At 58.5% G+C, this 14,971-nt stretch overlaps 2 protein-coding genes across 2 annotated transcripts in view; one reads left to right on the top strand and one right to left on the bottom strand.

Annotated features, from left to right (window-relative positions):
* Nucleotides 1–453: 453 nt before the first annotated feature.
* Nucleotides 454–2,955, top strand: VOLCADRAFT_79141 (uncharacterized protein; the record flags this gene model as incomplete). The annotated part of the gene is made up of 4 exons (XM_002946542.1): nt 454–513; nt 908–1,096; nt 1,276–1,398; nt 1,818–2,955. 4 exons carry the CDS (start codon nt 454–456, stop codon nt 2,298–2,300), a joined length of 855 nt encoding a protein of 284 aa, XP_002946588.1. The 3' UTR covers nt 2,301–2,955.
* A 5,819-nt stretch (nt 2,956–8,774) lies between these two features.
* Nucleotides 8,775–14,971, bottom strand: part of VOLCADRAFT_55917 (uncharacterized protein) — a gene marked incomplete at both ends in the record, with an annotated part of 8,222 nt that continues 2,025 nt past the window's right edge. Inside the window, 9 exons of the mRNA XM_002946373.1 lie at nt 8,775–8,963; nt 9,197–9,336; nt 10,424–10,596; nt 12,114–12,310; nt 12,699–12,842; nt 13,077–13,142; nt 13,591–13,674; nt 13,997–14,128; nt 14,604–14,738. Of these exons, the coding sequence (XP_002946419.1) occupies nt 8,775–8,963; nt 9,197–9,336; nt 10,424–10,596; nt 12,114–12,310; nt 12,699–12,842; nt 13,077–13,142; nt 13,591–13,674; nt 13,997–14,128; nt 14,604–14,738 (1,260 nt within the window). The remainder of the gene's footprint in view (nt 8,964–9,196; nt 9,337–10,423; nt 10,597–12,113; nt 12,311–12,698; nt 12,843–13,076; nt 13,143–13,590; nt 13,675–13,996; nt 14,129–14,603; nt 14,739–14,971) is intronic.

The following is a 14,971-nucleotide window of genomic DNA, read 5'->3' as shown; positions in this document are numbered from 1 at the left end:
ACTACGTACCGGGTCCCGGGGTAGTTACGGAGAGCTTAGAGATTCTAAAACCCTGCTGGAATTTGCAGTAATCAGGTGGACAGAGGAAGACCTTCAGAGCTTTGAAGATTTATATAATCGGAGGTTCAGGACGTCAGATGCCCAGAGCCAGCCGGTTGAAGCCGTTGCATTATGCACGTACGAAGTAGTTTCTCAACAATTGGAAGTTTGCGGAATTTACGGGCACCCTTGTACATATCGACACATGTACAATAAATTATACAGTTTTGAACACTTTAGCCCGAGTAAGTCGACTTCAAATTGGCTGTAGGAGACGCAGACTGCGCCGCTCAGCATAACTGTATGAGGCTAACATCTTGATACAGTAAATGTCGAAGCTGCTTAAGGTCAGCTGACTGAATCTGCTATCTACATCTATGCTCCTTTTCCTGTCAGCCGCTGACTTTAAGCACGATGCAGGTCTTGAATCCGGCAATCACACAATATAGAGATAGGCGCTTCGAAGGCAGCGAGGTGCGTTTACGTCTCATTACGTGGCGGGTCCGGGAGTTGGCGCCGTCGTCAAACTCCTAGCCGGCGTGTCCCCTCCCAACATGTCCTTGGGGGAGCTCATTAACTCACACGCAGGAGCAATCATAACTATTTATGGGAAATCAATGTAACCCAGGGTTCGGGACATTGCCAGCGCAATCAGAGGGGCCTTCACTGTGTCACAGTCCCAGCTGCTGTGATCTGAGCATTGAACCCATATGCTAATGCATCTCCGGTACGCCCGTGCAGCACCTCGCGAATTGGGGTCGGAGGCAAGGAGGGATGTACGTCCTATGTGGACGGCCGTGTCCTTAGACCCTACAACAGCCCGCATCAAGTACACCACCCCGCTGTGCTTGCCCCTGGATCTGCTCAGACCGACTGGGAGAATGCGCTAGCAACGAGCACAACGATATATGTCGGCAACCTCGCCTTCACCACTCGCGAGGAGCAGCTGTACGATGTGTTCGGGCGGGTGGGCCACATCAAGCGCATCGTCATGGGCCTGGACAAGATCCAGAGGACCCCTTGCGGATTCGCCTTCGCCATCTACTACACCAGAAAGGTAGCGCCTGGCGCTGGTCGGGGGGCTCCGGGGGCCACTGCCAAGTCGGCTCAGCCTAGCCAGCTTGCAATGCTCCGCACCCTTCAGCCCACCTAGCCACACACACACACACACACACGCCTGCCCATCGCTCGCTTGACTCTTATCCAGGGCTCGCCATGCACGCTCTTCACCTGCAGGACGCGGAGGAAGCGGTCGCCTTCCTGAACGGCACCCTGGTGGACGACCGAGCGATCCGTGTGGATTTGGACTGGGGCTTCGTTGAGGGGCGGCAGTACGGTCGGGGGCGCTCGGGCGGCCAGGTGGGACAGGAGCTGTGGAAGGGGTAGGAGACCTGACCTGCTCAGCTGCTTGGCGGCATCTGGCGGTTTGTAGGCTTGGGGATTAGGCGAGAGCTGCAGATGGGATTGCAATGTGAAGCCTGAAATGTGCAATCCACGGGGCTCCCGAGCTTCGGGCAGGTTGGTAGGGAACGCACACATCGTCTGGCTTTGCCAGCGGTTCCAATTGCCGAGAACTTCCATCCGGTAAGACAGCAAGGTTACTTTTACTTCATATTTCATGAAGCTGTGTGAAGCTGTGTAATCGTACCAGGAGGTGGATGTTCTGGAGGGGGGGTGTCGTTTGTTCCGTCGTTATGGCTTCACGTTGGACCGACCCCCCTGCAACCCGCCGCGGCCCCCCTGCCCCGTGTCATACACATGCTGCCCCCTGCCCCCAGGTGCGTGACGAGTTCCGTCAGGATTACGACCCGGGCCGGGGCGGCTACGGCAAACTTATGCAGGCGGAGATGATGGAGCAGATGGGTATAGGCATGGACGCGGGTGGCGGCAGTCGGCAGGACTTCAAGCGGCAGAGGACGCAAGGCGGCCACCCAGGGCGAGCTGGCGGTGGGGGTGCCGGGGGCGGCGGTGGCGGCAGGGATGGGGCCGGCGGGGGCCCCGGTGGTGCTTTGCAGGCGGCGGGCGGGCAGGAAGGCGAGGAGGTCGCAGGCGGAGGTGCTGGAGAGGGGCGTGAGGGGCAGCAGGAGCAGGAGCAGGGCGGCGGGGAGGCTGGTGGGGATGCGGCAGGTGGTGCGGTGGAGGGGCACGAGGCTAAGGGCGATGGTCAGGACGGCCAAGACATCATCCCGGAGGACGAGGATGTAATTCCGGTGCCTGCGGATGAGCACATATTCGAGGGTGATGATGGGTTAGGGGCATAGCGAGCCAGACAGGCTGCGTGACATGCAGCTGGCCGGCGCGTCTCTGTGTCTCTGGAGCTGTACTTAGTGATGTTAGGCGATCAAGTGGACCCGCCCGCCGTGAACATGAAAGTGATGGTGGAAGCCGGTCCTGTCTTTCCTGTCTTGTCCGGTTTGACCGAAATCGGGACGTGGTGACGGGAAGAGCCGCAACTGCTCGTACCGGAAAGACATCAGCCATCGTCGTTGGCTAAGTGCCATAAGGGACCAGTAGAGCTTCAAGTGCGGGTGCTAGTATTCATGGCGGGAGAGGATTGGTACGAGAGGAGGGCGGTGTTTGGAGGATGCCTGGAAGAGAGGTACATAACGGGACTTAAATTGTTGGACAGGAGAGCTCATTCCTGACAGACAAGCCACAAAGGATATTTGGCGCGCATGCCGATGCGAAAGGTTAACCTTGAATGTCATTCCCTTTATCTATTGCTACGTCTTGTTCATTGCCTTGCACTCTTTTTCCGAAGACTGGCGCAGGACCCATGGGCCGTTTTAACTCCCTGCAATTGGCGAATGTGGCATCTCCGCGTCTTGAGGCTGTTGGGGAGGTAGGATTGGGCTTTGGAGCACCATCAACATATGCTGGCACTTTACCGTTACTAGGATATACATCAAACAAATGAATGCATGTGTAGCCTCCATCCCCGCTTCCTCGTATAAGACAAATTGCTGTTGCTGGAAGAGGTTGGGGGGTTTGTGCACCCCTGAGGAAAAAGTCCGCAGCTCGAAAGATGTCCAGATGTTTACCGATTCCTGACTGTGCGCGATGCAGCGCAGACAGTCGTGACGGCGTCTTATGCACCTCAACAACTGACACGCGGTAGCTAAAACGTCGTACAAAGTGCATAAGTTGAGCAACGTGCCGCAATATGGATTGCCCAGCTCGCAACAGTGGCAAGGGTCCAAGGAAATAATGGTGAACTGATTCATATTTGTGACTCTTAGGACCTGTTTTATGAAGTAAGGACGTCGTCACCTTTGTTCATGGATTAGACGAGCAGGCCAGCGGTCACTTGCTCAAAGTACGTGGACGTTAGTGCATTCTTGGTCTCCTTTACATTTGTTCGCGGATACTCGACAACGCATCGGCTTCCCATATCCCAGTAAGCGCAGGAGAAGTACGGGGGTTGTACGCAAGGCGACGTGTCATCTAGTCAGACGCTGGGCGCGATTCCCTAACCCAGCTCGCACTCGGGAAAAACTTTTGCCAACTTTTTGTACAGGTGTTGCTTTTTCATCCTGCTTTCAAGTATAACGAACAAGTGATGAGCGCTATGGAGAGACAAACTAGCGTCGATGACCTCTTAGGCGGGTTCTGGCGACTTGGTCAGGCCGGGATGGGCCGCACAGACTCCGAGGCAGCTTTCCAAGAGTTCTTGAAGCGAATACCTTCAACCACAAACCTTGCGGCGGCCGTTGCAGAGAATGCTGGTGGAACTTCTTCACAGCCGGTCGCCTCAACCTCGTCGCTTCCTTCTGTGGTTCTATCTGACGTAGTAACAACAGCTGCTGCTGCTGTGGGCGGTATTCCACGGGTGCCATCGCTGGAGCTGCTGAGGCAGCTCGTTCACTACCCAGGCCCAGCTTCTTCAGCACCAGCAGCGGCTGCAGCACCTGCAGTGAAGGCTGAAGCACTTCCGTCATCAACAGGAGCTTCAGCATTCCGCGTTCCGGAGCCAGCGGATGTCCTGAAGGCGGCAGCCGCGGTGCCTCCTTTGCCTGCGCCTGTGGCTTTACCTGCGGCCCCTCCGTTACCCGCGGGTTACCCCCTTCCGGGGCTACCTGCGCTTTCGGATCTGGCATCACTTGCGGCTGTTGGAGGAGCAGCTCTTCAAGCCGTACCGGCCTTTGCAGCCCAGGCGAACCCCCTGACAGCAGCCCTCACGCCTGCTGCTGCTGCCGCGGCAGCTCTGCAGCTCGGACAGCTCGGGTCCCTAGGCGCGCGGTTGACCAACAACTCAACAGCAGGTGGAGTTAGTTCTGATAAAGACATGGACAAAGTGGATCAAAGGCGTGCACGAAGGTGAGTTTTCCCGTTCCGACAAGCAACGTTTGTGTTTGTTAATTCTTACACTTGTGCTTGCAGAATGCTGAGTAACCGCGAGTCGGCTAGACGGTCTCGGCGTCGAAAGCAGGAGCATCTCAGCAAACTGGAGGAAGAGGTAGGTCGGTTTAGTATGTTCGGGCTTCCATGCTTGTCGGGAACCGCAAGGAGCGGTCGTTGGCCTCTCAGACTCTTTAAGGCATTGTGAATATGATGATAATGTGAAGTTGTTATAAAAAGGAATAAGTATAGGCAAGGAAAACCCTCATTCATCCTTGCGAAACCCCTTTCAATTCATCTGTCCTCGGCAACCTGATAGCGGAACATCTTGGAGGACGAGCGACGAGAAATGGAACAGCAGCTTACCTCACTTGAGCGGCGCACGCAATCGCTCGAAGACGAGAACAAGCGGCTGAAGGAGGAGAACGAGCGGCTGCGGGACGAGCTGCGCTTCCTCCGCACCGAGGTGCGACACGTCCCCCACATCGCTGAGCGTGCAATCCATCAATCCCATGCGCCTCTTGCTCTATGTGTGTGTGTGTTTGCTGATTGGTCCCCACGCGTCACGCTGGCTGGCTCCAGCATGTGCGCTCCCTTCCGTCCTCTCGATGCGGCATGGTTCTAGGTCTCAAGGCCACCGGGCCGCTGAGATGCTTGGATATATCGGTGGTTGGTCTTACTTGCACATATATCCCCAGGATGTGCTCGTGAGACAGAGGTCGCACACATACATGCACGCTAACACCCCCTCCCCCGCGCAGATATCGGACCGCAAGGACCGCAACGGCTACGGCCACTACGGCGGCCGCGGCCGTGGACTACTCCGCGGGGACAGCGACGACGAGCAGCCCGTTAAGCGCCACAGACACTCCGATAAGAGCAGCTCCGAGGAGCACCCCGGAACCGCAATTAGCGACCTGGAGGTTGAGAAGCGCCCGAGAGGCTTGGCTTCCGGCGCAGTGGCAGCTTTGAATGGGACGCACTCGACGAAGCACGGCACCTCGCATGGTGGGCGCATGGGGCCTGGAGGCGGCGGTGGATGCGGGGGCGTCCGGGAGCGGGGCGGCAGTGGTGGCGGCGCGTGCGGTGGCAGTGAACGTGGCCGGACGGAGTATGGCAGGGTGCCACGGGAGCGCGAGCGGGAGAGGGATCGGGAGCGAGGTCGGGAGAGGCAGAGGGACCAGGAGGCACGCGATGATGACGAGGAAGAGGACGGCTAGTCCTGCGAGGCGCCCTCAGTGCAGCGTTAGGGGGCGTTAGGGAGCACTCCATAAGCCGCAAAGCAACCAGCCTTGTGAAAGACTGGGGGCCTAGCTATGGGCCGGGGGCAAGCGCCTTGTCCGAAATGCGGGGCGCCACAGCGGTTTACCGTGTTCCGTTGTACCGCCGACATGTTGCGTGCATGGGCAACAATGCTACGCTAGCTTCACTGTCGGGGCGGGCTGCTGCTGCACCATGTGGGGCGGGATCCGCTGCAAAGCTAGCGGCATGCTGGAGGTAATTTGGTCCGGTCTGTATCCCCGTCGGGCCCTACACGGTGTCGGGCCCGCGGGGAGGAAATGTCCCTGGTCGGCCTTTAAGACCCCCGTACGTAAGTGCTCCATGGTTGCGTGGCGGTGGTCTAGTAGCTATCGGAGCGGCAAGGGACAGCTGGATGAGGAAGGAGGCGGGCCGGCGGTGACATACTGCAGGACAGGTGCAAGGAAGCGCCCGGGGGTCACTGGGGTGGTAGGAGTGACATTGGACGTGTGCGCGTAAGGCGCGAGCAGCAGCTGTTGTGTGTTTTCGTTCCGGTGGTGCTGGTGGTGGTGGTGAGAGTTCTATGACAGCTTTGATTAAGGTAAAGGACGGAGGGTCCAGCAAGCGTCGGCAAGGCCAGCGAATGTCAGCGCTATTCTTTGGCTCGGCATTAGTGTTGTTTCTCCAGACGGCGACGGAGGGGAGGGCAAAGTTGAATCTCTTTTATGCTATCAGTGTATCAGTGCGTCTTTTAAGTCTCTTTTGTATGGTGTCATCAGCATTATTGTGCCCCCCGAAGTCTTGACTGGCACGCAGGCGCAGTGGCGTGAAAGTGTGAAGTGCATGAAGCGCCGATTTTCCTTACCCGTGCCATTCGACGTTGACCGAATGACCGAATTACTCTTTGGACACAACTCCTCCGCCCCCACGGAGCCGACGGTGAAAATGACTACACGATAGCCACAAGGATTCTTCCGAACATTGAGGCGCCGCGATTCATGCTGCAGAAAAAACCTGGCTGCGACCGGAGGTTCTTTAGCTCGCGGGGAAAGACCCGGGGCCATATTCGGTTGGCTGGGTGGATATTTTTCGCATGTGGACCAAGGGGGCGGTGGCGTGCGTGCGTTTTGACCGACAAACCCCTCTCCTCCCTCCCTCTCCCTCCCTTCATGACCATGACATTATGCAAACCCTCGTCATCGCACGCCAACGCCTGCGCCAACGGCTTTCATGTATCATCCATTTTATAGCACACGTTGTGGCTGTGGTGGCTTTGCGCGTTGTATTGAACGTTTGTGCACTGAACTGGTGAGAGTGGTTTTCGGTTTCAATGTAGTAGTGGGTTGAGTGCTTGCATCCCGTCAATGTGCTGCACACGCAAAAGACGTTTTGCTGCTTCGTTCGGCGGCAAAATCATCCCGAAGTGCGTGTGGTGTTCTTTTGGCACCACGCAACCTCGCCGAGTGACCGTTGCGAGGTATAATCTCTTCTCCCGCATTCAGCGCGACGGTTGTCTCATCAAACGTCACGGCAGTTTGTTTGTAGCTACTAGCGGTGCAGGGGCGCGACCCAGACGGGGCTGCGCTCTGGCGCTGCATTATATAAGTTTTGCTGCCTCTATCCGTAGATTGACGGTGGTGGGGAGAGTGACGGGGTGGATTCGGTCGGACAGGCTGGCAGAAGAGGCGTGTGAGTTTTTATTGGCAGCCTGTTTCCTTGAGGCCGTGACCTGTTTGTCCGTCTTCATTGATATCAGCGCTTGCTGCAATTATCGGGTCGCTGTGTAGCGGCTAGCTTGGTTGGGTGACACAGCTGGCGCTCCTCCGGGCCAGTTGACCGCGTTGGTGAGGTCGAGCGGAGGGAGAGAGAAAGAGAGAGATAGAGATCCTGGGTAGAGGCGGTGATGCCATGATGCCTCATGGCGTGTGTGACAGTGAATGAGGCTCTCCTGCATACCCCTAACATGGCTTTCGACTCATATGGGTGGAGACAGGTATGCTCGCGTTGCCTGTGCGAGAGAGCAGACAGGGACGTGACCCCACAATGTATTGAGTTCTCATCGCCAGGCCAAACTGCCAAACATCCATCAGTCGAAGGGAATTGAAAGGAGTAATTTAAACCAACCCCTTTCATGACCAGACTACGCCAGGATGATACAAACCAACGCGAAGGATGTGTACCAGGCTCCCAATAGGCCAACAAAGACTTTTCCCAGAGGTGTATTCGTACAATATGGGCTACGAGGTCACCATCATCGACCGGCAATAACACCCGCGCAACACGAAAAGCACTGCATCATCGTCGCGAGCAATGCAAGTGCTCTGTCGACTCGCTGTGGTCACTCTCACCACGATCAGCCGTACACACGAGGACACTAACCTCGCACAGATGATACATCATTACATGGACTTGTTTCATGGACTGTCCAGGTCAGGGTTTCAGATTTGCCCATGAACAACTCAAAATGTACAACACAATAGCGGGCCGGTCTGAATGACGCGGCCCATGCAACCTGCACACGCGAGTGCAATTTTTTATCCACACAACAACACCACACGACATTCACTCTCCAAGCGTAACACATGTAGCATTCGTTTTTCACACATCGACGCATTGCACCTACATTACATGTAAATGTACAATCACGGCACGCTCGCCGCCCTGGGGTGGGGCGATGATGCTGACGGAGCGTTCTCACTTCCAACTAACCCCGACTGGTCGCAGCCCGTGTGTTGCAGCGCACCGGCCCCGAGGCCAAGGCCACGCAATGCAGGCGGCCATCCAAGGTGGGTCTTTCCCCCACAAGAGCGGCAAAAGAGGAAAGACCGGGTCCTCGCTCCCTTTGCTCGCTCACCACGACGTCATCCAAGCACGGGACCTTGTCTGCGCCCTCAGAAGCTCCGCAATGTCCAGAACCGTTACCCGAACTCGCGCCGCTCACTCGCGTGCCTCCAGCTTCCCTCCCTCCCTCATTCCGCCCTCATCTCCCTCTCAGGCATCCCTCCACCTCTCTCATGCTCTTGTAATTCTTCCTCTCTGTTGCTGCCTCCGCTGCTGCTTCCGCTCTGGTGCTGGTGTCTATCTATTTGAAATATACAATTTTAAAAGAAAGGGGGTGCGTGTCCGCGTGTCGTCCACTGTCTCAGCCGTGGGCCCCCCTAGGGAGCGGTCACCCGCACGGTGGCAGCCTCAGCCTCAGCCGCGACCTGCGGCTCGGCCAGCTGCCGTACCTCCCACGCCACCCCGCCCGCGCCGTCGGGTCTGAGCTGCAGCAATGTCTTGTGGAACTCCCGCAGCGTGGAGCGGTGGCCCACCGAGATGTACGTGATACCCGACTGCTGAAGAACCTAGAGGGAAGGGAAAGGAAGGGAGGAACAAGGTGTCGGTAGCGGCGATGCGGGGAGTGATGGGATGGACAAGGGGCAGGAAGCTCCGGGCCGCGCCGTACAGGCCTTCAATTCGCCCAAAATCCCCGGAGCGCAAGGGGCCAGGAGGCGGCATCTTTTATCCATTCCTTCGCACATCCCTCGGCTGCCCATGTCCCACCGCCCGCCGGCCCACGTTCCCGTCCATGGCCCACCTTGTACAGCCTCGCCTCCGTATCCTGATCAAGCGCGCTGGTTGCCTCATCAAGCAATGCCAGCTTGGGCCGAGATAGGAGCAGCCTCGCCCAGCCCAGGCGCTGCTGCTCCCCCAGTGACAGGCAGCTAGACCAGTCCGCTACGGTATCAAGGACGGAGGCCGCAGCAGCAGCAGCAGATGATGATGATGATGATGAGGCGGCCGCCTCCGAGGACCCGCTGGCAGATGCGGCGCCTTGTCCGGTACCGTTGAGACCGTTGGCTTTGTTACCATTGCCGTTGCTGCTGACACGTCCCGGGGCGGTGGCTGTGCGGGAGGAGTGCGGCCCTGACGCCCCCCCCCCCGGGGGAGGGAAACGGAAATGCAGTTCATTTACATTTTGGAAAACAGGCAGCGATAAGCAAAGGCCTTAAAGTCACGGATTCAGCCTTTTGCTAAACCTGTAGGTTTGGGCTTTGTGCTCCTCTGCTTGCTAATCCTTGTCAACCCCACCTCCTCCACCACATACGTACATACATACATACATACATACATACATACATACATACATACATACATACATACATACATACATACGCCTGCCGACTTCTCGGGTGTTTGAGAAGTGTTGAAATGGGAGGTGGCCCCCATCTTATGGACGGTGTAGGACGTGATAATATCAACTTGCGAGCTGACCAGGAACTAAGTTGAGGCGCCGTTGATCCGCTAGATTTGGTTGGATGCTGGTCGTGAGTTGCTGAACCCAACGAATACATTCTGAAGTCGGATGGGGTGACGGATTAGGGTGCCCCTCTGGCAGGGGAGAGCAGGGAACTGTCTCCAAGGGAAAGGGGGCCGCTGGTGAAGCTATACCAACCTGCAGTTTACAGGGTGGTGGTATACATTTTTTTGCTTTTTTTCTCCCTTGGGATCCCTTTGTCGTTGGTTGTGTTTTGGGGGGTTGTTCAGAGAGCCTTTGACTTTGCCCTAGCTGAGACTTGTGGACTCGCTCTAGCGGGACCTGAGAGCCCTTCGTGGTGCTTTCACTGCAGCGCCATCCCCGGATGGAGGGGCTGCGGAGTGGCAGCTACGTCTACGGTTTTATTGGAAAACTCTAACACGTTACTGGTGACTACGGAGCTCACTTTCTGTAAACATATTAGTGTACCACCACCACCACCATCGGCATCCCCTCTTATCATTAAAACACACTCTCACACACTCTTACACACACTCTCTCACCCACCCCCCACATCCTCACCGTATCTGGTCAGCAAGTGCCCCAGCTGCACAAGCTCCAACACCCGCAACACCTCCCAGTCATCCGGCAGCTGCCCACCGGGGGGCGCGGAGGAGGGCGCGGAGGAGGGCGCGGAGGAGGTGGAGGTGCTGTTGCCATCATCGCTGAGGGCAGGTTCCCTACCAGTCGCTGCGGGCTCTCCAATTTCACCACAGCGCCTGATGCGGGAGGCGGGGGAGAGAGGGAAGGGGGGGAGAGGAGCTACATCATGCGATATGAAGGCGATGAGGGGACAAAAGGGAGGTAGGGGGGAAGATGGGGGACAAAGAACGATACGAGAGGAGACGACGGGGGGGAAGAGAAGGTGGGGTGGGGTGGAGATTGTCTGGTCGGCTAGATGAATGGCCGCGGTGCGGGTTTCCGTCGCGTGCAGGTCAGTGGCTTTTATAGTAAGTAATTTATATTCCTTAAAAGGAATAAACAGGCCATTTTGGCCTTTGGAAAAACGGAATGAATTGTGGTCGATCCGTACATTTTCATTCCTCCAAAAACGTCCATTGCTGCCAGATTGCTCCGTATTGTGCAGAAGTTAGTATTATCAATCATAGAATAGATATGAGGGGTTCTCGGCCATGGGGTACTTGCAGGACCCCACCTGCAACCGCCTGGACGAGCACCTAGCATTGTGTGTGCGGATGTTTACCCAGGCCTGTTCGACCTGGGCACGTTCCCGTTCCTTGACGCACTGAGGAAGTGGCTGGACAGCAGCAGCAGGGGCCGGAACATGATGAACCGGTAGAGTCCTAGTGTGCTGTGGTTTGCAGCGGCGGGTGGCGGCCTGTGATTTGTTGCTATGCGGTTGCTTGCTTTGGGCCTTTGCTTGGTCGGATTTACTTATTGCTCACAAACAGTGCCAGAACTATCTATGCATGTGCATATGAAGAGTGCGCACATGAACGAAAACGCGCCAACGCAGTGCGTGCCTCTTGGTCTATGAGGGGAGTTGTAACTTGTCCGGGGGGGCGTAGGCCCCCCCAGCGCCCTACACTTAAGGAATACATTACGGCGATCTTAGCAACTTTGTTACTTAGGTTGGAATAAATTGAGACCCGCCCTAAATGAAAAAAATCACTGGTGCAGGTGCCTGCAGCCGCCGCCGCAGCCGCGAGGGGTGCACGGGAGGGTTGTTAGTTAGTCGGGATGCTGGAGGCCCTTGCCGGACATACCCCTGCCGCTCCTCCCCCGGGTGCTGCCCTCAGGCGGGGGAATACACGGCTGGGCGGGCCAGATCCGGGCCGAGATACCCTAGGGTCCGAACAGGCAGGAGCTAACAGTCCCGGGGCCTCCAGCACATGCCCCCAACCCTCCAAGTCGTAAGGCCTATATAAGAGCTACCGCTAGAAGCGCAGCTTAGACATTTCCACACACACTCACACACACATACATATATGTATACATCAAACACATGTACAAACACAAACAGAAACACAGGCACCTTTCAGCCCCCGAAGTGCCCGGTTCCTCCCCCGCCCGCCCGACTCCGCAGGACCGCAACCCCCCAGGGGGACATCTAGCCTCACGTCCTAGCCGCGCGATACCGCCCTCGCTTCCGCCGCAAATCTAATCGGCGATCTTCCGCGCGCTTGGCCCCCTCCGCACACGTCCCATGTTCCGCCGTACATTCCCCCCTTGGTACCTGGGGTACAGAGCTTGGTCTCGGAGCGAGCCCAGGACCATGTACGGCCGCTGCGGCAGGAATATGACCTCCCGACGCGCCGCCCCCAGCTCGATGCGGCCTCGGCCCTCGCACCACAACCCGGCCACTGCCCGCAACAAACTGGTCTTACCCGCGCCGCTGGGCCCCATCACAAGTAGGGACGAGCCGGGGCAAACCTGGGGGGAGGGTATGGGGGGGGGAGGGGAAAGACGAACCACGAATGAGTGAAGCTGCTGCCAGGGCAAGAGTGTACCAGAGGGGGAAGGGGGAGGAAGAAATGTTGAGAGGGTCGGAGTGGGGCATACGTTCCGAGCGGTTGGTTGCGTGCGTGCGGTGTGTTTTCCCCTCGGGTGGGACGGGTTATCGCGGGGGCCCCCGGACACCGCACCTGCTGCTCTACTCTTCACGAGTCTGGACCCCACTTTAACCACCACACCTGCAGATATCTGTTTCGTTATCGGCGTGGCCGCATCGCGAACCGGGGGCCCTGTGTACACCCCCCCATGGGAACCACCACTCGCCCCCGCATGCTCGAACACACACACGCACACATACAGACCCTACCTGCAGGTCCAGGTTCTGGAGCAACAGATTGTTGCCCCGGGGGGTGACCACTGTCAAGTCGTGTATTTGCAACAGGGCCGGCCGACCCGTGGGTCCAACAGCCTCATGACTCTGACCGCTGACGGCTCCCCTGCTACCCTCTCCCTCTCCCCCTCCTCCCGCCCCACTCCCCAGGAAGCGCAACTGAATGCCCGGGAGCGGCACCGCCTCCTCCTCCCCAACCGCCTCCCCAACCGCCACTGACTGCTGCTGCTGCTGCTGCTGCCTGTTCCCCTCCAGCACTCCCGCCGCGACCACACTCTCCCCCGCCGTCCCATTCCCCTCCTCCTGCTCCTCTCCCGCCATCCGCGCCAGTCTGGCCTGCTGGTCCTGCCGTACAGTCATGGCCTCCTGGAACTCCCCCAGCCGGTCCACCACCGCACTGAAACCCGCCAGCGCCTCAATCTGCGGGGGGGTTGCAGGTGTGTGTGTGGGGGGGGGAGGGAGCGGGGGGGCAGTGGGTGGGCCGGTTAAAGCGCGAGGGCGCCGAGCGGGCTCTGCAATGAGACTTGTGAGTAGGGGCCTCCGGGGGGGGGGGCTGTGGTCCGAGGGCGGATGAAGACGTACCGGCTGTGAGGGTCAGCAACATGGTCAGTCAGTCGCGTGTACGACTGTGCAGGGGGCGCAAGGTGCCGCCCCACTCCCAACCACACGACAATGCCGCAGGCGTCGGTAAGAACCCACAGGGAGTGGATGTACGGCATCTGAGGTTTTGGAGTCCGTGTCGTACGCGCTGCCTGCCTACATCTTGGCGGCCACCACCGCCCCTCTCCCCTGCACGGCTGAGTTCGCAACCCTCGATGACCAGCTTAAGTGCAATCCTAATGGGTTGCCGTACAGGTGCCGTACCTACCTGGTAGATGACGAGGGAGACGTCGTTCAGGATGTGGTTGAAGGCGGACTGACTTTGATTGATGACACCAAAATCGATCTTACCCTGCGTACGACAGGATTTCACACATAAACACAAGTATTGAGGGCCCGGCGCCGTACACTGCCGTATCGCACCTTGGAAGGGTCGTTAGCAGCTTCCGAGCAATCCCTCGGCCGCGGTGCGGGCCCCGCACCCAGATGTTCCCCCCCCCACCGCCCCCCGGCTGCCCCTTGCCAACCCCGGGGGCGAGGGCCCCCCCAAACCCGCCCTCCGAGGTGCCCCCCTCCCTCCTTGGAGCTGTCCTCCCTCCCAGCCCCCCCCTCAGCGAGTTGCGGTCAGTTGTCGTCATGTGGCAAGAGACCCCCCGCCCCCGCCACCCACCCACCTGGAAGTAGAGGGGTGCCACCACCGCGGCGGGCAGCAGCTGGATGAGGTAGCGGTAGAAGGAGGTGAAGAAGTCCAGGTTGCGGGAGGCGGTCAACAGCCCTAGGTAGTTGGACACGGCGGCTTGCAGGCGCTGTGTGTGTGTGGGGGGGGGGGGGGTAGAGGGGGGTAGAGGGGGGTCAGGAGGAGGAGGAGGACGAGTCATCAAGTACCGGGTGGTGGAGGGCGGCGAGGCCGCCCACCCCCGGAACCCAACAACCTGGGTGTGTCAAGCTGAGGGGGGAATAAGGCCCTCGCTCATTGAGGGAGCAAGGGTGGTAGTCGGAGTGAGCTTGGTTTCCAACCTCGGCGGGCTCACCCAGGGTAGGTGTTTGTATGTATGTATGTGTGTCCAGCTGGTGTGCTTTAGCCAGTTATTAAATCGGATTTCATGTCAGTCGTACAGTCGTACAGCCGATACACAACAGCTCTCCTTCGCAACTCGCAACTGGTTAGTTATTTCTTACATACTTCTGGCGTACCTGTCTATCCTTTGCATCAGCTTCACTCGTTCACGTGGTCCGTCTTCCCCCTCCCCCCTACCTCCGTACCCCCCCCCTGCCGCCCACCTGCTTCAAGAGCTCCTTCTCATCCTGATCACCGCCGTAGAAGGCGATGCTCTCCGCGTTCTCCCGCACCCGCACCAGCCCGTACCTGAAGTCCGCCTCCCGAGCCTCCTGTGTGAAGTTGAGGGTCACCAGGTTCTGGAGGGGAGGGGGCCCGGGGGGGGCAAGGGGGGCGACGGGCGATTATGTGAAACGGGGCTGGTCAGGGCGGATGGTTGAGAGGTGGTGGAGCACTGGGCGGGGGAAGGCACTGGGCGGCGGTGGTCTGTGCGTGGTCGTGTGCTCCTGGCGCTGGTGGGGTGGGGTGGGTGGGTGGGGTGGGGGGGGACTGGGGGTGCGGGTGGGGGTGGGGGTGCGGGTGGGTGGGGTGG

This window comes from Volvox carteri (genome assembly GCF_000143455.1).
Source record: "Volvox carteri f. nagariensis unplaced genomic scaffold VOLCAscaffold_3, whole genome shotgun sequence".
NCBI lineage: Eukaryota > Viridiplantae > Chlorophyta > Chlorophyceae > Chlamydomonadales > Volvocaceae > Volvox > Volvox carteri.
The sequence above is the reverse complement of the archived record's forward strand: the minus strand, read 5'-3'. Positions and strand labels throughout refer to the sequence as shown.